The sequence below is a fragment of the Ipomoea nil genome, unplaced genomic scaffold (genome assembly GCF_001879475.1).
Source record: "Ipomoea nil cultivar Tokyo-kokei standard unplaced genomic scaffold, Asagao_1.1 scaffold2921, whole genome shotgun sequence".
NCBI classification, from domain to species: Eukaryota; Viridiplantae; Streptophyta; class Magnoliopsida; order Solanales; family Convolvulaceae; genus Ipomoea; species Ipomoea nil.
This window is the reverse complement of record NW_017619349.1, coordinates 2,122,078-2,148,500: the sequence shown is the minus strand read 5'-3', so window position 1 is coordinate 2,148,500 and position 26,423 is coordinate 2,122,078. Positions and strand designations below refer to the sequence as shown.

The 26,423-nt window shown below is 32.1% G+C and overlaps 1 protein-coding gene across 1 annotated transcript; it reads right to left on the bottom strand.

Moving 5' to 3' along the window:
- Window positions 1-1,611: 1,611 nt before the first annotated feature.
- LOC109160871 (protein BIG GRAIN 1-like E) lies at window positions 1,612-3,479 on the bottom strand. The gene is made up of 2 exons (XM_019309116.1): window positions 3,174-3,479; window positions 1,612-2,595 (listed from the first exon to the last, which is right to left on the bottom strand). The coding sequence occupies exons 1-2, from the start codon at window positions 3,418-3,420 to the stop codon at window positions 2,003-2,005; spliced, it is 840 nt and encodes a 279-aa protein (XP_019164661.1). The 5' UTR covers window positions 3,421-3,479; the 3' UTR covers window positions 1,612-2,002.
- Between the last annotated feature and the right edge of the window lie 22,944 nt (window positions 3,480-26,423).

Genomic DNA, 26,423 nt, shown 5'->3' with positions numbered 1-26,423 from the left:
TAAACTTTTTCACAACTTTTTGTGGACCCACCATTTTATCTCCATATTTTAATTATTTCTTTATTTATTTGATTTATAATTTTATAATGTTATAATAAAATAAATAAATAAATAATAAAAATTGCAAGCTTTCATTTCTCAAATTACAATTAAAATAAACATAGTAAATAAAATAAAAAAAATAAAAATTGGGAGTAGAATGTGTGAAAGATGTTCTATTTATTTTTTTTTTTAAATAAAATATAATTATTAACTAAAAAAAAAAAAAAAAAAACAGTATTGTGTGCCGTTGCAATTAAATGCCAAAAGTAACTAATTTCAGAGTGGCCACCAGTTGGCGGCCACTCTGAAACGCCCTGGCGGGCGCGTGTAATACACGCGCCCGCTAGGCTGAAGGGTGAGACACGCTGCGCGTCTCACCCTTTATTCATTTTATTTTTTTAAAAAAAAATTTCTGACATGAGTTTTCTTCTTGCAGGAGAAAAATGTGATGAAATTTTGTCTTTCCCATTTGTCAAAATTCAACACAAACAAATTTTACTGTTCTAAAATATGGCAAAATCCCTTTATTGGGGATGCCCTAAGTACAATAATGGATAAAATAGTCACGACCATTATACCGTGGATCATGATTTACGTTGTAAGGTGGATAACCAACATAAGTTTATATTTAGTACATTATGCGTTCATTTTTAATTAGTATATTAAAAATAAACTCATAATACACTAAAAATGAATATGTATCAAAATATAATGAATTTATTAAATAGTATTGTAAATTTGAACCTGCAATATATATACTAAAAAGGAATATGTATCTCACCCGTATATCTTGCAATGTGAACTAGACTCTCTTTATTCTTCAACTCTATCACCAAAGTACACCCCAATTTGGGCCATATGATACCTAATTAGATTTTGGATTTTAGATGACCAAGTTGATTTATGAGATCAAAATTATCTTTAAATTAAGAAACAAAATTTTATGATTTTTATCCCTTGTACATTAACACGGTCCACAAATATGGTCTATCTTGAATTGATTTTATTTATTTATTTATTTATTTATTTGACAGTCAAAGGAAAGGATTATTGTTAATGCAAAGAGGGTAAAAAAGGACAAATACAATTGGGAGGGACTTGATCTCAAGAATTTGAGTCAGAGAGCCGGCCGCTCTAATTAGGGTGTGAGCAATCTGGTTTGCTGACCTATTGATATATGTATATATAATGGAATTAAAACTCTTCATAAGATTAATAAAGGATTGGATAATAAAGTCTAAGTGAGTTCTATTAGTGGTAGTACTTCTCAGCTTATTGATCGTGCTTTGGCAATCTGTTTCCAGCCTAAGATTTCTGATATTCCGGTCTTTTAGCGAGAGAGCTTCTTACACCCTATTGCTTCAGCCAAAGCCGGGGATGTACAAGACATGTGTATATAGAGTATAAAAAAGAGTAATATTATATATACTTTCATTTTCTACTCCCTGTTTAAACGTTACAATTTGATATTCAAAAAAAAAAAATGGATCACAATTTTTATTCATTTCTTTTCTTCTCCCAATAAAATTAAGATACATAGTGGGAGTTTTACTTCCTTGGAGTCCTCCAATCATTTTCCCTATAAAAAATTCCGAGAAACTCAATTCACCGTACTGTGGCAGAAATTTTAGAACTAATTTTTTTTTTTTGATACATTGAGTTTCTTACCTTCGCTAGACTAATGCTAAGCCCTCAGAACCCCTATCCAAGGATGCTGGATGAGGTAAATCGCTAACTGCCCAATGAGTCTCCCAGGGTATGTATACTCTATGCACAAAGAATCTTCATCACCTCTGATCAATTTTTTTTTTTAAATATTTATTAGGTGATCCAGTTCCACAGACTAATTCTAAGCCCACAAGATCCCGTTCTTAAAATCACTGTAGAAGTAAATCACGGGTCGCGCAATCAACTTGTCGATCAAACCCTAGTCTTTATGCACGCATAAAACTCTTATATATCAATTTTTTGATGATATGCATTTGGTAGTCCCATCAACAGGCAAACCAGTTGAATAGCAATCCAATAATTCTCTGTTTGGCAAATCAAACAGATCAGAGCTAGTATCACTATCTCCCTCTCCACCATCATCATCACCATCATCCAACTTTCTATGTTCATTCTCTTCTGATGGGTATTTATCGGCCCAGTGATGAACACTCCTCTCTGGACTCTCACTGGTGAACTCAACCTCGTTTTCTGGGATTTGACTATCCTTGCATGATGACTTTCTGGGATTGTATGGATATGATGAAGAAGATGTAGTGTTGTGAGCAGTGTTTGATAAGGTGCTTCCATTTATGCTACTACTCATCCTTCCAGATGGGCTGTTATTAGCTGCTGCATTATCTTCATTATCTTTCATGGCGGATATCAATTTCTTGTTCTTTTTCTTCTTCTTCTTGTTAGAGCTAACTGTTAGGTAAAAGAGGGTATTCAAGCAGCTGGCTAGCCCTCCTCCTGGAGTTCTTGGCTGCTTACACTTCTGTTTCAGGGCTGCAGGTTTTTCCATTATTTGTACTGATGAAGGAAGCAATGATGATGATGATGTGCCTGCAGTTTTGTAACATTCATTGAATTAACTTACTGAAATTATAAGTTAAAACAAAGATTATGAAATTGAAATTTATAATAATAAGTGTTGGATGGATGCGTGCCAGTGACGGGCCAGCATCAAGTGGTTAGCGGATTGTTGGGCATAGGTCCTTTGCTGTCTTCAAAGTTAACACAACAATTCATGTTTTGGGTGTATCCATAGAAGCGAATTCGCCGCTGCCAGTGCAGATTCGCACCAACAACTAAGGTCGGCCCCCAAGGTTATAGGAATGTGCACTTTGCAACTATCAAGTGTATTTTTTGACAAGTAGTACAGGTACACTTATGATCCAAGACGTACTCTAAGAGCATCCCTAACAGTAGGTATTATTTGATTTTTGGTACAGTAAATAGTGACATGGGGAGAGAGAAAACAAGAGAGAAGAAAATAGTTCCCTCTGCAAAATTTAGATTTTAAAATAGAAAAATGATCAGATAAAAAAGGGAAACTATGCGCGTTTCGCGCATAGCAAAGCCAAGCCGGGCACGTGCAACAGGCCACAGCCATGAGTTTAAGTTAGGATGAAGGTACATACCTTGTTTGAGTTGAGGAGCAGCAAATGGGGTGGATGAATGTCGAATCGCTACCGACATGTCTAAGCTCTTCATTCTTCCACTTCTCCAGGCTTGATTGTTGCAGCTCTCTCTGATAAGCTTGTGAGACAAAGTGAAAGCATTGTTAAGGCAAGAAATTTGATGATGATCTTCGGAAAAATAGTTTGCAGCCTCGAACACTTCAAGCTCTCCGGAATCCTTTCTCCAATGCAACAATATTTTGGACATTTTTGATCTCTAATTTAATTTCTTGATGGAAGTAAGAGGCCGGTACAGAGATGAACGAAGTGTAGTACTGTGTGGGGTGGGGGCTAAGGTTATGGTCTTGTGGATATATATAAGTTTTAACAATAAACCTAAGGGCCCCTCACCTCTCCTGCTTGGGGGGAGTTTGACACAGTGATTTGAGTGTCTGTTTATTCCCCGAGATCTTACTCCTTACAAGGTAAGGAGTCGGGCATTTGTTGACCATTACAGTTACACTCAAGCTTTCACTACTAAGCTATGTCCGGGGAGCGCGGATATATATAAAATGAGAGGAATAGAGCAACTCTAATAATTGTGAGTAGTGATAGATTGGGTCACTTTTCAAGTGTAGTGGTCACTTGTAGGCGTATGGTAGTCAATTAGTATTGTATAGATCATACTATTAAATAATGTACATTTAACACACAAATAATGTACTTTTAGTATATTAAGAATGTACATTACATTTAGAAAAAATATATTATTTGAGTACTGAAAATATATTATTTTATAGAGTTTTATTACATGTACTCCCAATTCTTACTCCCTCAATTTTACTCCCTGACGTGGCGGACTCTAATAAGTTATTTTTTTTCATGTGGGTCCCAATACAAGTGTCTACATCAAGGTTTTGTGTGTGGAAGTAAAAATTGGGAGTAAAAAATGTGAGTACACGTAGCATTTTTCTATTTAATATAATGTATATTCGATACACAAATAATGTACTTTTAATATATTAAAAAAGTACTTTTCACTATGTGAATCATGATCCACACAATAATTTGCGTAGGGTAGTTGATTGGGTTGTTAGCACCAACATAGAATACATACGTACGTGTGTGTATTAGAGTAAAAATATCCAAGGTTTAAACCTAGTATAGGTCCAAGGGAGTACGTGTCCAACAGCTTGCATACAAAATGCAAAAAAACATAGACTTCAGCTCTTGTATGGTGTCAACTCAAATTCTGCTACAATTGGGCCGGGGATTAATGTACGAGTGAAGCGTTGTATATATACCTCCCTTGTGTGCAAATTACACAATGAACCAGGTTCAATCTTACATTGTGAATTCTAGTGTAAAATGACATTCAGATTATGTGCAAGGTCGATCAACCTTGTATACTACTTGTTAGGATTAAACGTTTACTACTAATCCAAAAATTATAACTTATAGTAGAGACATAACTTTATTTTTTTATATCGCCACAAAATCTACCAGAAAGATAAACATATATACCCTCACAAGCACATCCTCCACAATACCCTTAGGGTATTTAGTTGACCTATCGGTCAATTGGATGCACATCCTAGTAGGTGTGAGGGGAGGTAAATTTTGACTTCTCAAAAAGATAAAGAGGCATCAAGTTGATAGAGGCCGGTCCCCAAGTCGGCTAGCTAGGCTCTATCAAATTGGAGATCATCGATGAAGCAACTCAAGCAATGTGTTTTCTATTTGAATCATTTTATCAAACTATTTATGTTTCATATTTTGGTATAAATATTTTGTTTTTATAAAGTTTTGATGTATTTTGATTTCTCAATTCGCCATATCCAACAATATTTATAGTTATGCTTTTAAGTGTTTTTTTTTTCTATCTTTTTTGTATTAATCTTTTGCCCCACTGAAAAAAATTTCTGGATCCGGCCCTAGAACTTTTGACGTCATTAAAAAACATATTGTTCTACCTAAAAACTGTGTTTGAGATACTAACCCAATATAAGTTTTTATCATTTATCTTAAGTTACTTTTAATTTACTCTTTTTCTAAAAATGTCAAACATATCTATCAATTATTATCTTATCTTATAATCTTAATCAAGTGGAGCGCAGCTATAGTCTCTTCATGATCAATTATCCATCAGTGATAAGATGTTTTTCTCCCTACCTTATCTTTTTAATCATCAATAGGCAAAAGGCTAACTGTACTCACAATAATATATAATGGGATTAATGGCCAGATCGAATATGACTGTAACAAAATTGTAGACTTGCCACAGAAGGTGATGAGGCAAATTAATCAATTATAATTATCAAGTGAAAAATCATGTGTGGCACCTTTTGGACAATTTGGTCCCAACTTTGATTGGACATGGAATTGTGACTATGTCCCCAACCCACCCTCTCTTGTCTATGTGCTTAGCGTCGGCCGAGTTGGTCCAACTTAACCTCTGCTTGATTCTAGACGTGACAGTGTAACTTATCATGGAGGGATGCGGTTAAATAGTTAATGTCCACCTATTTATTACCAATTAGTTTTAAGTAGGATATATAGGGTAACCAGATAGGCAAAGAACTCTGTGGTTAAGCGAAGATTGTGATCCAACACTATGTATATATTCATCTTCATCTTCTATACATACATACACTTACAACCAATTTATTCCATGAAGTGGATTGTATGTATTCGATCAGGTGACATGTTGTGATGTTGTGTTGCTTTCTTCTACTATTTAGTATTTACCACCCACTCATGTATAGTTATAGATTTCAAGGTCGTTCTCCCACTAGTTCAAATATGTTGTCCAAATGTTCACTTCAAATAAAATAAAAAAAAAAATTATTCATAGAATAATGTGAATATTAGATTTTTTTTTTTTTGTTAGATCATGAGGTGTTCTAAGCAGGCTCTAACTATAGGAGGCACCTTTAAGGCTGTACCATATATACTCAGCACATTGTAAACATTTAAACATTTCCAAACACTGTGTGATGCATTTATGCATACCTGATGGAGTCCGCACCAGCGGCAAGGGAATCACTGTCCGCATTTTCTGGCTTTGGATCCCATGAGAACACACTCATATGAGAAAACTAAGAACAAATCTCAGTCTTACATCTGTGAAAATTTGATGGTTCTGATCAGATTTAAAAAAATAAAACGTGATCGGCATTTTCGTAATTATCATCAACTTCACTATGCAAACATGAACACTTAAATATGCAATCTTTAACAACTAAATATGCAAACCTGGTAAATTTTATAAAATCAATGAAAAAATAAAAATTTAAATCTAAACCATAGATGCTAGAATCACTAAACCAAATAAAACAAAAAAACAGAGTCATAAATTCTAAAATTGAAACCCTAAGTGCACTATACTTTCGCATTTTTGCAAGTGCAATCTTTTAATACTAAATGTGCAAAATGTTAGTACTAAATGTGCCAATCTAAAAATTTTGAAATTGCATATTTTAGTGTTCAAGTTTGCATAGTAAAGTTGGTGATAATTACGAAAAATGTCACAACGTTTTTTTTAATCAAATTTGGTCAATCCAAATTTTCCATGTGTAAGGTTGAGATTGGTTCTTACTTTTCTCCTAAGGACTTGTTATCAAATGATCCAATACCTATATATATATATATATATATCAGTTTCCAGAAAGCCCATACGAGTGTATAAGGCAAATTATACCATGGATCATGGTTTATCTTACATTGTAGACCTTGTAAGTACATAATTTATTAACTATAGATATATAATATATTAATTGTATATGCATAATCTGAATGTGTTTTAGAGCAGAATTCGCAATGCAAGATGGACCATGATAATATATGCTATAACAATTGGGTGTATATATAGTAGCTAGTAGCTAGCTGTGGTACAAAGGCCAAACAATTAGTAACAACTTGCCTGGTACGGAGAGCATGTGTTAGTTAGACAAAACCCTTCGAAATCAATGAGAAATAGTTATTACGTGTAAGTGTAACATGCATGCATGTATTTATGCCACCAACTACCAATATGACACTGATTTGATGAACAGAACCAGTTATTGTTGGAATCAGAATTAGCCAATTAGGTTACTTCTTCGATCCAGATTCTTTTAAAAATCATGATTGTCAATTCACATTCAAATTAGCTCGAGCACATAAAAAAGGAAATCCACCCACACACGTGAGAGGCGTATTAAGCATCTATATATAAATGTACAGTTGAACTATCAGTTTAAATTTTTAATTTAATTGAGTTTACGAAAAGTATAATACATTTGATGAAAAATATAATGTAAAAGTATTATATTTTCTCTTATAAGTAATGAACACTTTAATTTATTCTTGATTATTATTACATTTTTCAATATAAATAGACAATAGTGCATTTTCATATTGATTCGACCCGACTAGTCCCACGAATAAGGATCCAAGAGACAGTTTCACACAAGTGTGACCCGAATTATAATATTTGTAAATGATGTATGTTTTTTTTTCCATTTATTCATATTTCCACATATGAGCAATAATTTGTTGGAGAAGAAAATTAAATGAAATATGTATTTTGTCCCTTTTTTTAAGAGTAAAAATATCCATTTTTATATAAAGGACGAAAATCGTCACTTTTAAAATAATTGAGAAATTAATGTGAATACATCAATAATTCAAGGGAAAAAAAACCTTATAAGCATATAATTGAGGAGGAAAAAGTGTATTTTTTCCTACTACCCCCCCCCCCCCCCCCCCCCCCACACACACACACACACACATATATATATATATATATATATATATATATATATATATATATATATATATATATATATATATATATATATATATATATATATATATTCTCTCATATTAGATTAATCTACAAAGAAAAATGAGTTATATTTTTTATGGTTTTATTTTTTATGTTTAATAAAATAAAGATACAAGAAAGATTTTGATTTGACGACAGGCAGAGCTTTATTGGCTTTAAATGTGACATTACATCAACTATTTTACCCAAAGCTACACGTACGAAATATTTAGCGTTTCGTATATATATCTGTATCTTGCAAATCAAATCAAAAGCTGCTCCTTCAAGTCTCAGACCCATGTGCATTGCTCCTTTGAACTGTCACCCCACAATCTATCAAATATTATAATCTTCTCATGAGTTACTTAATGATATTGTACATGTTTGTAAGTATCCCACGTAAAAAAGATTCTAAACCAACATCCTAGATTGGAAAATTATGCATATCCATGATTGAGTAGTTGTCAGAGTGCCCGCACGGGCTTAGCTTACTAGTTCAGTAAACAGTATTTGAAAGAAAAAACTAGGTTCGAACCTCAATAGTAACAGCGTGGGGATTATGCCCAAAGTAGACAGATCCCTTGTTCGCACCGACATTTGATAATGTCTATTGAGTCACTATGATTTACATCTTCTCAAATGCTCTGTCGGGTTAGGGTGTGAGGGGCTCTTGGGATTGAGATTTAACCTTTTGAGAGAAGAAGAGTAATTGTCATAGGCTCATAGCCATGCCTTGAATTGGTTCAATTCCAATTGATTTATACAAATGAAATAGGTGATTTTTTAAGTTGTAACAATTTACAAGTATTCCACTTAAATCGATTTATAAATCTGTTGAGCGGAAGCTAATGAAGGGCCAAGTGCCCAAGTCCAATACTGCCAGGTGACTAGGGGATATGATTATTGGGCGGAGGTCTGAAATTAAAGACTAAGTCCAGCACTCAACCTCTCAAAAATGTGACGGACATAAGAAAATAAAGCGTTACTAATTCAGTATGAGTTATAATTTTGACCGTAACTGTAAACGTTTGATCCAGACAAAAATAAAAATGGCGGACTCAAATTAATTGGTATTGTATGTATGACTCCAATTTTAGACCACTAGGCACTAGCTAGTTACAAAATCGACTAAAGTTAAATTCAATTTCAGATTCTGGTTTCGACTTAAAATTAAAAACAAAAAATTAGTGTGACAATGCTTCATTAAATCTAATCAAATTTGGTTTAGTGATCTAGTACAATAGAACTCCACCAAATATAGGAACCCTACCTTATCTAGATCAGTACAGGTAGAAGGCCATTGTTTGTCTGCAGTTTGCTTTCCACAGCCATTGTACTTAGAGAAAAATGAGTTTGTCAAGTGGTCATGCATGTCGGCAACTGTCAAAAGGATGCACCGCATATTTTTCCCTTTAGGGCATCGTCAATAGTAGTGATTTTTTTTGCGATTTTGAGATGCTAATTAAGGAGGAGAGAGGAGGGCAAGAAAAAAGAGAGAAAAAGAAAAAAGGGAACAAATTTAAAAATAAAATGGGAAAAGGCTTAAATACGCGCCAGTAGGTGCGTGTATGGGCGTGATTCTTGCACTCCACGCGGCTTCAATTACATTTATTTTCCCTTTTCTCTCTCCTGACGAGTCCCACAAAAATCAAAATTTATAAGAGTAAAAATCACTCTTCACCTCGGTTAAAAACCCACCCTCTAATGTTCTGTGCATGCCGTGCACGAAAAGTGGGCCCAACGTACAGCTGACACGACAACTCTTACTTTTCTTTCCTCTTTTTTTTTTTTTTTCTATATATAAAAACTTTCAAAAAACTCATGATAGAGTTGCTCTAAATTTCTTTTTTTCCTTGAAAAACCTATGGAGAGATGCCTGTAATCTATGTTAATATTAAGTAAGATATTAAAAAATCCAATAAAACTCAGAGGATCAACTATTCTGTATGTACAATCTGATAATTAACTTTACTCCTGTGTACCCAGAAGATTAAACTTTACTTTGTTCCCCAGAAGAGTCTTCTATATTTACACCCGCATAATAAACTTTAACAGCCCGTTTGATTGGAGGAACAATTGAAGATATATATTTTTTTTATGTAAGCATTTAAAAAACTTAACAGTTTATCATGTTTAACTAAGTTAGTACATTTAATTTTATAAAGTTTATTGGATGTGAGCTTATAAAATTTTTGTTTATAAAGTTTTTTGGAATTGAGCTTATGAAGTTTAATGTTGCATGATTAAGTAAATATTTCAGTGATACAATTTTATATCCAAAGTGTCCAAATAACAATTACATTGTATTATAGTTTTGACATAAATTTATTTGTATCCAAAGTGTCCAAATAACAATTACATTGTATTATAGTTTGACATAAATTTATTTGTTATTTATAATTAATAATAATAATAATATGGGCATTTTAGTCGATCTTTATATTACTTATTCCCTTTCAATTTTTAGGGATACCAAACATTGAAATTAAAATTCTCAATATATAATCCTATTCATGTAAACCAAAAATTGAAATTTAAATTCTCAATTTATTCCCACATTATTCATCTCCCATAGAATGGCAATTATTTAACCACCGGTAAACTCCTCTCAGAGTAAACTTTTCTTGTCAAAAAAGAATAACAAAATCCCTACCAAACTTAGAATAATATATGCAACTCAACACCACCAATATAGTATTGAAGCTTTGGATAGATATATAGTCATGTCTAAACATGTAAAATTTAAACATTTACCGTTACATTTCTAACATCTCACTCAAAGGTAACTGCAAAAAGAAACATTAAAAAAAAAAAAAAAAAAAAAAAAATCTCCAGTTCGTTCAAACTACTTTACATCCTTCTCCTACTTGATAAAATTTGGCATCAAATGATGACAAATTCACTGGAAATCTTGTAAATATGAACCTTCAGCCACATTCTTGTTGTTCATTCTTCAGTATATGGTGTCTCATATCAACACATCTCATATTCCATTAACTGTAGAAGAGAAAATCAAAATGTAAGTAAATAATAACCAAGCTTAGCCTTTTATGGGACGTTTTGTATGATGGAATTGCAATTCCATTCTTACTAAATTCCATGAAATTTACAATTCCACAACAAATGACAATTTTGCTCTCACAAGGGTATTTTAGTCTTTATTTACTTCTTCCCTTGCAATTTTCAATAATTCTATTCTTGTCTGAAATTTGAATTTTTACTATATTACCACCTTATTCTAGTCCCGCGAAATTACAATTCATTTCCCCCCTAATTTCAAGCTTCCAATAGTTAGTTGAAATAAAACACATGCTTCAATTTGGTATTAGAGCCAACCCCATGTCAAAAATAATGGATTCAAATCTTCATATCATCCAATTAAAAGAATAAAAAAGGTTATAATCCATGTGTTGCTTGAAACCCGTCAAAAGTAATCAACCCTTCAAACAGTCACACATGTAAGAGGCATGTTGAGCATATAATATATATATCGGACATGTGTGATATATATACAAATTAAAGCATGAAGAATAAGCAAAAATAAATTAAGGAAACATATATCTTACCGCTCCACAGATTGGACAGGTTTCACTTCTTTCCTGCCACTCAAATATGCAACTCAAGTGGTAATGGTGAGAACACTTGGTGATTATTTTGGGATTCTCAAGCGTATACTCTGCAAATTAAACACAAATAAATATCAAAGTTAAACCAGTGATTATTATATTATACTACTTTAATTTTATAGAAAGTAAATAAATAAGCTAAGGTTAGAGAAATGCATGCATGCCTTCAAGACATGTAGGGCAAACATCCTCGTCGTTATCATCATTTGACGATGGAACTGACCATTGAGGTTTAACATCGAACGTTAACAAGTGTTTCTTAGGTTCATCAACATCCAATCCGAGCCCTTGGTTTTTCCCTCCAGTAGGCTTCTCATTGTGGGCTTCAACTTGAGCATTTGGAACAATAACAATTCTTCTGGTCACATTCAATGTGGCGACTTCAACTTCATGGTTGGGATTATTGTTTGGTATCACCTCCGAATTGTTTGAAGAGGTCACACTTTGATAGCGATTAATGCGAGGGCGGCGTTGGGTCCCCCCGCAAAATACAGCTTGAAACTGCAGGCAAAAAGTGCATTTGGTAGTCAGGAAAGTTCAAACTTTTTTGTAATTTATCAGGTGAAAAAATCTTGATGTTCGGTGTAATAATTCTTATACATCTGAGTCACACTAACGAAACATGTTCACTGCTAGAAATTATTGAATTTTCGACCACCTGAAAGTGATCTTAAATCAAATTGAAAGTAAAAAGTGGTCGAAAATAGCAACAAAAATTTTCCGAATACCAAAGTGGTCGGAACAAGGCTTTCGACTTAATTTAAGATCACTTTTAGGTGGTCAGAAATTTCATAATTTCCGGTAGTGGTTAATTAATTTTTCCCACAAAGTTACAGAAATTGGCTTCCAAGAAAAAAATAAAATTGGGGAAAAGGGCAAGAGTTTAAAAGTATATATATATGCACCTTGGTCAGTAAAGTAACGCAACAATTTGAACGACGCCATTCATTCGAAGCATCCGAGGTAGCATTGTTGCAGGCACCCAAACAAGAACAGGCAGAACCCATGATGTCGTCTCTGAAATTTTACTGCTTAAATTCTCCCCTCTCCACAACAACTCAATAAACACAACCTAAAAAAATTTCAAGAAAAAAAAAAAGTAAAAAAGGGAATGGAATTAAACCCCTCAAAAAGGACTGATCACATAAAGAAATTCAACAAATCATATTGTTAACAAAGCCAATTGTTCCCCCTTCATCCCATTTTATATATCTGATCTAATTAGGTTAACAAAGGTGGACCAAAGTTGTTTTTAATTTAATTTTTCATAATTTTATTTTTGAGTCTACCCAGGGTTTCAATCCTCTCACACTGAATTGTATACACTTTTATTGACTGGGATAACTGATTTTAAATTTAAGGATGCTCCATACCCAAAGCAGAGGATCATACCCTTGAAATCCTGAATTTCTAATTTTTCATAATGTTAAGTTTAATATTTATATATGATTAATATTTGTATATGAACTTTATATATTTAGAAATTACATTAAAATAGTAATAAATACCAAAAAAAAAAGTTAAAGAATGCTAAAAAAATAAGGAAGAAAAGGTTAGTTTAACCAATGAAAGTATTCTAAACAGGTAAAAGAATACAGAGAGAATAATAATTTCTTGTAAAATTGCATGCAAAACCCAATGTTGATTCTCCATAAAAATAAAGAAGATTTAACAGAGAATAGATAACTTGGAATAAAGAATACCGTGGGAAGAAGAAGAACTTTATTTGAGAAGAATTGAAGTTGACAAATTAAAACAACTAACGATCTTGGAAACTTCGATTGTATTGATCAGTAAGGCCAAGCTAATTAAGGTTTTTGGACGAGGAATCAGCAGAGCACATAAACAGTAAATCTTTCCAATTCTTTAGGGAGAATTTCCTTAATTGTTTCGAAGAAATTTGTGATCTGGTGGTGGGTTAGTTGAAGGCGAGGATTAAGTAATTCTGTTTATATCATTATATAAGATTTTTCAGAATCCTACTTCGATTCTAACTCTAAGTCCCAGGTTATGAATACGTGTGATGTCAATAATATTTAGGAAAGGAATAACTGCCACTTATCCTACTATAGCTAAAATAGCAACTAAGCTACATATTTGACTTCAAAAAGTTCCAATTGGATTGTTAAACTAAAATAACAATATTCCTTAAAAAAAAAAAAACTAAAATAATAATAATAATGCCCATTCAAGGCAACTCTTCCAATTATGTTGTGGAAAAGGTGGACCCACGGTTCTATATTCATAATTACTAAACTATATGTTCATAATTATAAAGTTATATATTCATAATTTTTTAATTTGATATTCATAATTATTAAACTCTATATTCACAATTACAGAATCCTATGTTTACAATTATTGAACTATATGTTCATACTTATGTTCACAACTCTATGTTCATAATTATGTTCACAACTCTATGTTCATAATTATAGAACTATATGTTCATAATTTTTTAGAACTATATGTTCATAATTTTTGAATTATATATTCATAATTATGAACAGTTTTAGAACCGTATTCACTTTTCAAGGTGGACACGGAGCGTTATGCTGTGCAACCGTGTGCACTCATTGGATCCATAATTTCTATACTATAGATTCATAATTCCTATACTATAGATTCATAATTTCTATAATATAGATTCTTAATTTTGAAACTGTATAATTATCAAATTATGAACATATAGTTCAGTGATTTGTGAATACAGAGTTCAACAATTGGGAATATGAACATTAAAAATTATGAACATAGAGTTTTGTAATTGTGAATATAGAGTTCAATAATTATGAACTTATAGTATAAAAATTATGAATTCAATTCCGTGTGTATCATGCATGGTGCACACGATTGCACAGCATAATTTGCACGGTTGCATAGCATAATTTGTCGTTGCTTGATTAAAACTGAATGGTTTTGGATTGATTGGCCCAAAATATTTAAATAATGGGTTAGGCAAGATTATTTGAATAGTTGGGTTACTTAATTAATGGATTGGACTTGGAATTGGCCCATAATATATTTCAAGGAAATATATGCTGTTGAGATTAATTAAGGGAATGTGGTTATCTACTATATATATATCTACTATCTACTATATCTACTATTCTACTATATTAATAAAAGCCCAAGAGAGTTAGGTCTATAATGGGTAGAAAAAATGACGGTCAAAATTTTTAATCAAATGAATGACTCAGATTGATCAGATTTTAATTTTTCTTTAAAATTTTCTATTTTATCCTTAATGAATATAATTATCCGTTAAATATTATTTTTTCCGTTAATTCCTGTCAGTTCACCGTTAACTTACTCATTGATTTTAATAAGCACACCCCAATCAAAGTTTGCATAATTAGTACTCTATTTTACTCTTATTAAATTATTACTAGTTATTATACGCCCAATAAGTAATTAGAGCATAAAGCGAAAAAGGTGAAGAAGGTTACATAGCTGCTGAGAGTTGTGTTGTTGTACGTACTTCTAGGAGAGAACAACCCTAATCATAAATTCTTTATATTGATACGAGACCAAGGTCGATTATCCATGAGAAAATAAAAACAACATCACAATGAAAGGAAGCTAATGTCATCTCTCAAACGGTGACCCAATCAATGCATACTGAGCATCTGAGTATAATAATACATATAAGAAGCCAAAAATGTGAAAGAAGCAATGAATTGAATAAGAATCCAGTTTTATTTTATTGGCAGCAAAACTACACAAACTGATCCCAAAAAGAATAACAAATCACTTAATAATGATAGAATAAAAGAAAAACCGCAATGCAATACAAATATATGCGTGTATCATAGTAGCAACATGGTAGCAAGAAAGGAAGAAAAGCTGAATTCATCAAAGAACCTTATGCAACACTGCAGCAGCAAGCAATCCTTTATCAGGTATCCTCGACTCTAGAGTGAAACACAAAGCTTGGGAACATAGTTGTAATGTCCCTGTTAAAGCAATTCAAGAACGATGTTAAAATCAATATGGTAAGTCAAATATGCACATGCAGCAGCCATCCAAAATCTATAAGGCTCTAATTCCATTATATTCCTATATTTAACATTCAAAATATTACTACATACTCACATTCAATGGCCTATGACTCTCCGCCTATTAAAAAAATACTTAAATCTTCAAATTATATATACCTGCGAATATAAACATGGCCATATTTTGTTAATTAATTTTTTGATACCTCCGTATTAATGTTCATAACACAAATTTGACTACGAATAAGCTTACTCGGTCAAGAAGCTGACTCTTTCAGCAAGCGGTGCTAAACCCAGTAAACTCAATGCAAAAATCAATGGCAGCGTAGAACAACAAATGCAAACCAAATTAAAAATCAATATTTTTTCTGTGAACTTTAGAAGAAATTCTCAGAACAACAAATGCAAACCAAATTAAAAATCAATATTTTTTTAACATTCAGCAATATAGATTTTGGATGGCTGCTGCATGTGCATATTTGACTTACCATATTGATTTTTAATTTGGTTTGCATTTGTTGTTCTGAGAGATTTGTTGACAAAGAGAGTATTCAAATCACACAACAAATTAAAGTGAGAATTACCTCGCAATGTGCTTGTTTGACAATCAGCATTTAGCGGTTAGTGTTAGTGGATTATATTAACGAATTTGACAATCGAATTATATAAACGGTTGGTAAAAAGATATTTGAAAAAATTAGCTGTTTTGATTAACATGTAAAATGACCTAAAGGTATACATTATAATAATAAAAATAATAATAATAATAATTTTTTAAAAAAAATAAAAAAATATAATTAAGACAATCATATTAATTACTTGGAGGATTTATTGACAACAAGAGTATTCAAATCACACAACAAATTGAAGTGAGAAACTATCTCGCAATGTCCTTGTTCAGTTGTTTGGCAATCAACAGTTAGCTCTTCAATATTAGTATATATTTAATATTTTATGCCCTAATTTTTATTTTCTATCCCTTGTGTCCCGTATTTGGTTTCAACCATACATATACAGTTATTTTATTGACAATTATAATCAATCTTAACCATATTATCTTGCATTTGTAAATTTAAAATTGCCTATTTAAATACACAAATTTAACACTTAATTATACAATTCCAATATAATCTTGTCTTGATATACTTTAAAGTACTTATTTAAAAAAAAAATAAACAAACACATTGGACATTATCCTAATCGCGCAACGCGTAAAAAACTAGTATATATATATATATATATATATATATATATATATATATATATATATATATATATATATATATATATATATATATATATATATATACACTAATAAGAGCCCAAGGGAGTTAGGCCTATAATGGGTAGAAAAAATGACGGTCAAATTTTTTAATCAAATGAATGACTCAGATTGATCAGATTTTAATTTTTCCTTAAGATTTTCTAATTTATCCTTAATAAATATGATTATCCGTTAACTTTTCCCTTAAATATTATCTTTTCCGTTAGTTTTTATTAGTTCACCGTTAACTTACTCATTGATTTAAATAAGAAAGGTCTTAGGTTCGAACCCCATCCTAATTAAAGTTGACATAATTAGTACTCTATTTTACTCTTATTAAATTACTAGTTTTTTACGCGCATTGCGCGATTGAGATAATGTCCAATGTTTTTTTTAAATAAGTACTATAAAGTATATCAAGGTAACTACTTTAGGTCATTTTACATGTTAATCTAAACAGTTAATTTTTTGAAATATCTTTTTACCAACCGTTGATATAATTCCCTGGTCAAATCCGCTGATATAATTCGTTAACGCTAACCGCTAACTACTAATTGTCAAACAAGGACATTGCGAGGTAGTTCTCACTTCAATTTGTTGTGTGATTTTAATACTCTCTTTGTCAACAAATCTCTCAAGTAGTTAATATGATTGGCTTTATTAATTATATTTTTTTTTATATATATATTTAAGTACTATAAAATATATCAATGCAAGATTATATTAGAATTGTTCATGCATAGATAATTAAATGTTGAATTTGCGTATTTAAATAGGTAATTCTAAGTTTACAAATGCAAGATAATATAGTCAAGATTAATTATAATTGGGAGAAGATTAATTATAATTGTCAATAAAATAGTTGTATGCGTATGGTTGAAACCAAATACGGGGAATAAGGGAGAGCAAATAAAAATTAGGGCATAAAATATTAAATATATACTTATATTGAAGGGCTAACTGCTGATTGCTAAACAAATACATTGCGAGATAGTTTCCCACCTCAATTTGTTGTGTGATTTGAATACTCTTTTTCTCAATAAATCCCCCAAGTAGTTAATATGATTGGCTTAATTATATATTTTTTAATTTTGTTATAACAATTATTATTATTATTATTATTATTATTATTATTATTATTATTATTATTATTAGTATTATTATTATTAGTATTATTATGTATACCCTTAGGTCATTTTACATGTTAATCTAAACGACTAATTTTTTCAAATATCTTTTTACCAATCGTTAATATAATTTGCTGGTCAAATCCGCTAACGTTAACCGCTAACTGCTGATTATCAAACAAGGACATTGCGATGTAGTTCTCACTTCAATTTGTTGTGTGATTTGAATACTCTCTTTGTCAACAAATCTCTCAAGTAGTTAATATGACTGGCTTTATTAATTATGTTTTTTTTAATTTTTAATTTTTTCATGGTATTAATAAAATACTTGGTAAATAAATATATAGCATTATTTGGTATTATAACTTTTATATTTAATTAAAAAATAGTGCACAAAAAAGATAATAGACAATGTAGTGAATATAATTAATTGATTAATTTGAATGTAAAGAATTTTTACATTGAAAAAAATAAAGACAATATAACTAATGAAATTATTTCTCTTATTTAAGTTATTGATAACGAATAATTATTTTTTTGAATAAAGACATAGTACACACATAATTCTAAATTAAAGAAATGCATATATATTATTTTTTGTTGTAGCTACTAAATTATTAATTAATTTAATAAGAGTAAAATAGAGTACTAATTATGCCAACTTTAATTTGATTGGAATGAGGTTCGAACCTGAGACCTTTCTTATTAAAATCAATGAGTAAGTTAACGGTGAACTAACAGAAACTAACGGAAAAGATAATATTTAACGGAAAAGTTAAAGGATAATCATATTCATTAAGGATAAATTAGGAAATCTCAAGGAAAAATTAAAATCTGATCAAAACCATTCATTTGATTAAAAAACTTGACCACTATTTTTTCTACCCATTATAGGCCTAACTCTCATGGGCTCTTATTAGTATATATATAGTATAGTAGAAATAAAAATAAGAAAAATAATTTCATTAGTTATATTGTCTTTATTTTTTTTCAATATAAAATTTCTTTACATTTAAATTCATCAATTGATTATATTCGCTACATTGTCTCTACAATGTCTTTATTAAAAAAAATATTCACTATCAATAAATTAATTAAGAGAAATAATTTTATTAATTATATTGTTTTTATTTTTCTCTAATGTAAAAATTCTTTACATTCAAATTCATCAATTGATTATATTCATTACATTGTCTATTATTTTTTTTGTACATTATTTTTTAAATTAAATATCAAAGTTATAATACAAAATAATGTTATATATTTATTTACCAAGTATTTTATTAATACCATGAAAAAATTTAAAAAGTATATAAATATAATTAATAAAGTCAATCATATTAACTACTTGAGTGATTTGTTGACAAAGAGAGTATTCAAATCACACAACAAATTGAAGTGAAAACTATCTCACAATGTCCTTGTTTGACCATTAGCAGTTAGCGGATTTGACCAACGAATTCTACTACTACTCCCTCATTTATACTCCATGAGGTGGCAAACCAGGATTGGTTATTTTCTATCATGTGAGTCCACAGAAAAATGTCACATCAAAAGCATGTGAAAGAGAGTATAAGTTGAGAGTTTAACATGGGAGTACACCAAGTATTTTCCTATTCAATTTTAAGGGAGGACGACTTGGACAAAATGGATGATGGGGTCTTCTGTGCTCTCCGGTGCCAAGACTTGGTCAAAACAAAGTGATAATCGGGGTACCGTGACAAATAAAAGTATGCTGAAAAGAGATTTTTTTGTTTTCTTTCTTAAAAAAAAAAAAAAAGAAAAAAAAAAAGAGAAATCTATGCACAAAAATTAATATAGTTTTATAATGTTTGCTTTTGTTCTCAAGCATGCATACAAGTCTAATTTAGTTGTTATTGTTATACCATAAATTATTGTACGCCGTAACTTGGTCCAAAATGATATTTGGATTATGTATTTACAATTAACATATTATATATATACCGTTAATATATTATGTACATATAATTAATAAATCATGTAATTATAGGTAATATATTACGGAGTATATACTCAGTTTCTTTATAGATACAATTAACATATTATATACATACTATTAATATATTATGTACACATAATTAATAAATTATGTAATTATAGGTAATGTATTATATACGTCCAGGTTTTTTTTTTTTTTTTTTGCTTAAAAAAATTAAATAAAACGTTAACTGTAGTTATATAGTTTTAGAAGCATTCTTGTCATTGTATGTTATACTTATGAAATGCATTTTTAGATAACATGTTTAATTGTAAAATATTGAATACTACTTTAAGTTGAAGATGAATATATATGCGTTATTTATTTAAATATTTTTTAAATTTTACTTTTTTTTATAACTAATAAACAGAGTGGGGACTTTTCGTCCTCCAATAATTCCCGTGGGGATAGAGATAGGAGGATTTTTCCCTTCTTAGGGAATTATTGGAGGAAATGGGGTGTGACTTGATATGTCCCTCCCTCTCTCCGCTTGGTTCACATCTGTAGTTTTTTACACGCGGTCACCTTCAATTGGCTCACCTGATAAAATACATTAAATGGTCCTTGGGTAGCGAGGATGTGTGTTCTTTGGGAGGCGAAAATTTTTTAGCACCACCGGGCACCGACTTGGGTCAAATGGCCCCATCAATATATTTTGTGTGACGAAGATGAAGAAGATGAGATAAATTTTCAAATGCAATCGCTTTTACCTTTGAGATAAGTAAAATGTCAATTTTAACCCGATTAAAAATGGAGATTTTTTTTTCCGGTGAAATTTTGATGAAAAAGTGACTGGAAGGACCATTTTTACAAAAAAATCAATAATCGTGCAAGGTTCAAAAGTCGTGGATCAATTATACCAGTACCACTATAGTCGTGGGACCAAAAGTGCAAAAAACTCTTGAATGTCATGACCTCAACTATTATCAACACTATTTATTTGAATTTGTTGCACTGGGCTCCACAAGGCGACTAAGCAACTATATCAACTTGCCATTTTTTTACATTTTGCACTGGCAGCACTGCCAGCGAGTAGTTGTGCATTGTGCATACGGATGCAAAAACGACGTCGTTTTATTAAAAACGCGCGTCTTCCCTTTAAAAAAAATTCAGGTTCGATTCCCAGCAACAACATTATGATGTTCATTCATTATGGAATTTTAGTTCATAGATTATGGAATTTTAGTTCATTGATTCTGGAATTATAGTTTATCGATTATGGAATTGTAGTTCATCGATTTTGAAATTTTAGTTCATAGATTATGGAATTTTAGTTTATTCATTATGGAATTTTAGTTCATAGATTATGAAATTTTAGTTCATAGATTATGAAATTTTAGTTCATAGATTATGAAATTATAGTTCATCGATTCTAGAATTATAGTTCATCGATTCTGAAATTTTAGTTCATATGTTGTTGCTTGAAATCTAACTTGATTTTTTTGTTTTTTAAGGGGAGAGGCACTTTTTTAATAAAAGGACATCGTGGTGGATACCGATACCGATGCACAACATAATTTGCTACCAGGAGATAAGAGGAAATAGAGGCGAAAAAATGACGTTGGACGCATCGTTAGGTCGTGACGGAATTTAAAGAAAAAAAACAAAAAACAACAATAATTTTTGTCTTAGTGAATAGCGACCAATGGTGCAACAAAGATTTTATGATATATGACTTTACGTCTTTACCCTCTGATTGAATGATGCAACTCCCTCCCTCTATAAATCCGCATTACCTGCCTAGCTATTGCTAAAAAAGAACTTATTGCTCTGCAAACAAGATCAAATAGACAATGTCACAAAAACCTAGACCTCTTGCAGTTTTTGTTTTTCTACTTTTTCTCCTCGCCGTGAAGCCTCTTGAAGCCACTATATCACCTATATGGGTTCATCGACACGGCGGCGAACGAGGTTCAACAGAAAACAAACGTGTTTTGTTATCATATATGAAGTGGAAATCGGTTTCCCCTCCGGCCCCCAATCTCGCCACCAACAAAGCCGTTAACTCGACAACTATCGGCCACAAGAATGGACGGCGCTCAAGAAAACTTCTTTCGTCCCCGTCTCTTGTCCGATACCCAACCCCGGCACCAACTCCGCGCTAGTCAGAGCAATGAACTTTGCAGCTGGGCTGCTCCCGAGAAAGGCGTCAAGTAATCTTCTCCTTCCTTCTCTTTAATGGCGGCAGGTTACTCCTCCATTGGCTCAGTGAGTGAACATGCCCATGCAGCCATGCAGGTGTAAAATATATATATATATATATATATATATATATATATATATATATATATATATATATATATATATATATATATATATATATATATATATATATATATATATATTCCACCATTATATTATATAAAATAAGATTCCGTCTTTGTGTAATTGTACGATCCGAACCACAATTGCACAATAATCAAGATTCTATATATCTTTATGTAAATTGGAGTGTTTGAGCATTTTCTTGATGTATGTGGGGCCGGTTTAACAATTTATTGGGTTTTGCTTGTTTAATAACGAAGAGATCGAATATGTGAAACTAACAATCTAAGCTATATATCCAACCTCAATTTGCTTGTTCAACCTCTTCTTCTGTGCATAGCAATTCCTCTGTGTTTAGTCTTACAAAAACTCTCACATGAAGAAATTTCTTAAAATTTAATCGTGTTGATAATAATTGAGTTCATGAGATTTTATTGGAAATATAATTTAATCGTGTTGATAATAATCGTGTTTGATTGACTGATTTTTAAAACCCATATCATATGTGGACATGTTACGTAATCGTGTTTGATTGACTGATTTTTAAAACCCATATCATATGTGGACATGTTACGTCACGAAGTCAATTTTAGAAAAAGAACACAAAGAACCAATAACACAAGGCTCGAACCGACAATCTTCCAAATGGAAATCAATCCGAGTACCATTAGACCACATAGTCTTGGTTAAAAAAGAAAAGAGTTATTTAATGTTTTAATGTTTAATTTGTTTGTTTTGGTGTGGTTGGACTGGCAAGTCATTTTTAGAAAAAGAAAGAGTTATTTAATGTTTTAATGTTTAATTTGTTTGTTTTGGGGTGGTGGTGGTGGAATACTATCATTTAGTTAAATCTATAGTTTAAACAAAAAGTATGATTCCATTAGATCTCATTAAACTTCATCTGATCAATCTTCTAATATATATTTATTCTGCTTTTTATGTATTAAGACTAAATAAAACACTTTTGCATATGCGTTTCGAACCTCGAAGCCTTGTCATCAACTGCCTTGTCCAAATTTTTGATAAATATGCTTCCACCACTGGGATTCCCAACTTGAGCCCGAGCCTTAACCTGTGCCATCGAATAATCAAGAACTTCACCGTATTGCATAAACATATAGGTAAAATAGATAGCCTATCAGCTAATTTGACTTATTTGACCACTATGAATGTTTAATTAATTAACATTTTTAACAACTTATTACTCTAAAATGCTAAAATTCAAAAAGTTGTTCAAAATAATTTTTTCGATTAGTTTTTTGAGAAAATCATTTTGTATGTAATCAGGTAACAGCTAACAGCTAATTTATCAAACATTTTTATACAATCAGCTAATGCTATTAACTAGTCAAACTCACTAACCCAATTAGCTAACAACTGACAACCATTTACCAAACACCCACAAATTTTCTATGCACGGTATGAAGCTTCACAGGAATTACTTGAGTATTAGCTTGGTGTCCCTGTTGTGGTGCATCTGAAGCTTCTCTTGATTCAGTTGCATCAGTACTGCAAGAAGAAACCGATTCAAAATTCAGATTCTCGCTGTTAAAGTGTCCATGGTCTTTGCCTCCACGACCTCCCCGTTTATTGTTAATGTGTCCACGGCCTTTGCCTCCATGACCTCCCCAGTTGTTGTTAATGTGTCCACCGCCTTGGCCTCCACGACCTCCTGGACTATTGTTAAAGTCTCCATTCTCTGTGCCTCCATGAAATCCTTGGTTGTTAGAGCATTCACCATCTCGCCCTCCACGACCTCCCTGATTGTTGTTAAAGCATCCACGGTTTCTGCCACCCCGACCTCCACGATTGGAGCCTTTCTTAGAGCCTTTATATCCCTGTTCGGGTGCATCCTTCAGGGATGCGCATAGGACGCAAATTATGCTGTGCAACCGAATGCACCTTGCAAGGTGCATACGGTTGTAAAACGGCGCCGTTTTGGTTAAAAAAACGTGCGTCCCACTTAAAGAAGAAATCAGGTTCGATTCCCGGCAATAACATTTTTATATATCCAGAAATTCATAATTATATAACCACAATTTCATAACTATATATCCACAATGAATGATTGAAGTAAAAATCCACAATGAATGAATGAATGAAGTAAAAATCCACAATGAATGAATGAATGAAGTAAAAATCCACAATGAATGAACTAAATATCCACAATATATTATTGAACTAAATATCCACAATGAATGAACTAAATATTCATAAATTCATAACTATATAACCACAATTTCATAACTATATATCCACAATAATACTATTGCTGAGAGTCGAACCTGATTTTTTTTTTAAAAATGGAACGCGCGTTTTTAATCAAAACGACGTCGTTTTGAACCGTATGCACCATGCGCATGGTACATTCGGTTGCACAGCATAACTATTGTCAGGGATGCATTATTGGTTTTAAGGAAAAAATTTGCCGTCACGGTCGAACATCGAGTACGAGTAGTAGTGCTCCATGAATGTTTTTTTTCTTTTGGATATCACAATATTGTCTCTTCTACACGTTTAGCCCATTCGGCCAGGCCCAGATTCTTTTTAAAATTTTGATCATTTTAAAATAATAATGAATTTTAAAGAAAGTAAATACCCAAAATAGTCACTCGACTATAGCTAAATTCACAAATTGATTCTTGACTATTGATTTCAACCAATTAAGTCCTTAACCCCACCCTGCCGCCATCTGCCGTAGCCATCGTGAGGACACGGGGGAAGCTACATATGGTATTGTGCTGTTGTCTCCGGAGGGATCTTTTATTGCGGCGAAAAATGGGAGACTATCGAATTGTTTGTCACCATTCATGGCGGAGGCACTGGCATGTAAGGAAGCTCTATCCTGGCTTTTGGAGAAGAATATAACAACGGTAACCCTTCAAACAGATTGTTTACAGCTGAGGAATGCGATACGGCAGAATACAACTATCATAATGTCCTATGTTGGAGTAGTAGTTGACCAGTGTAGGACTTTAGCTTCGTCTTTTAATTATGTCTTGTTTAATCATGTTTCTAGGCAGATTAATGCGCATGCGCACACTTTAGCTTCGTTAGCTTTTATTCAGGATCAAGCTATATATTGGGATTCTATCCCTCCAGACTGCATTGCAGCTTTGATTCATTAATACAATCATTCATTGGTTGGCTTTCAAAAAAAGTCCTTAACTTTTCAATTTTGACCCAATTAAGTCCTCTGTCTATTTGATGGTTTGTTAACCGTTATCTCTGAGGATATTTATGTAATTGAAAAGCTTCGTGGTATAGATTACGGAAACACATATAAACAAATGTCCGCGTGTAAACATCCGCACCACACTCCACCAAAATGTTGAATAACCAAACACTTTAATTTCTTTAGCATTTTTATCTTTGAGTTACATCATATTTACCAATCATCCAATATCTTTGGGTTACATTATAATTAAAATTTTTAAATTTTTACTATATCTAAATTCCTTAAATTTAGAAATTTCTTTATCCATAATAATTTATTCAACAATAATGGTTGAACTAAATAAATACTGAGCAAAACACCTAATGGACTGGTACCATTGATATGATTCATTCATGTTTTTTTGGGGGATTATGATTCATTCATTAATCTTGTATATATATGCCTTCATTAAATATATTAGAACCCTTTGCAACAAAAATACTTGGTTACTTTAAATAAGGTTTAGTAACAGTTATAATGAATCTCTTATATTACATTGTATTTATATGCTATGAGTTACATATTTAAATAAACAAATTCGACATTAAATTACTTACGTATGAACTTCTCATATATAATCTTGCATTGATATTGATAGGGATATACGCCCGGGATCCGAGTGCATTACGACCAGGTAGCTGCCCGGCTGCCCCGCCAGGACCGTGTGACCTGTCCCGACCGACCAGGACCAAGAGTCCGCGAGCTGCTCCAGACGGCGGGGCTTCCCCCCGGGTGCTCCGAACGGTGGGGCTTCCCCCCGGGTGTCGAAGCATTGGGCAGTCGGGCCCACCGGACCCTGTCAGTCGGAGTCCGGTTGTAGAGACGTCACTTAGGGGGAAGGAAGTCAGATCCTAAGCGATGCGGCCACTGGCGGTGCCCGGTGCATGTTTGTCACGTGTCCGCCATGCCAGAAGCCCGACAGCACCTACTTTTGGGGCCCTATATATAGCTTGAAACGGTAAGCAAAG

Bases quoted from the DNA above. Each gene is read 5' to 3' on its own strand.
- LOC109160871 (XM_019309116.1), bottom strand. From the start codon at position 3,420: ATGTCCAAAATATTGTTGCATTGGAGAAAGGATTCCGGAGAGCTTGAA. The intron at 2,596-3,173 runs GTATGTACCTTC...ACAAAACTGCAG, and splicing joins TGCTCCTCAACTCAAACAAG to GCACATCATCATCATCATTG.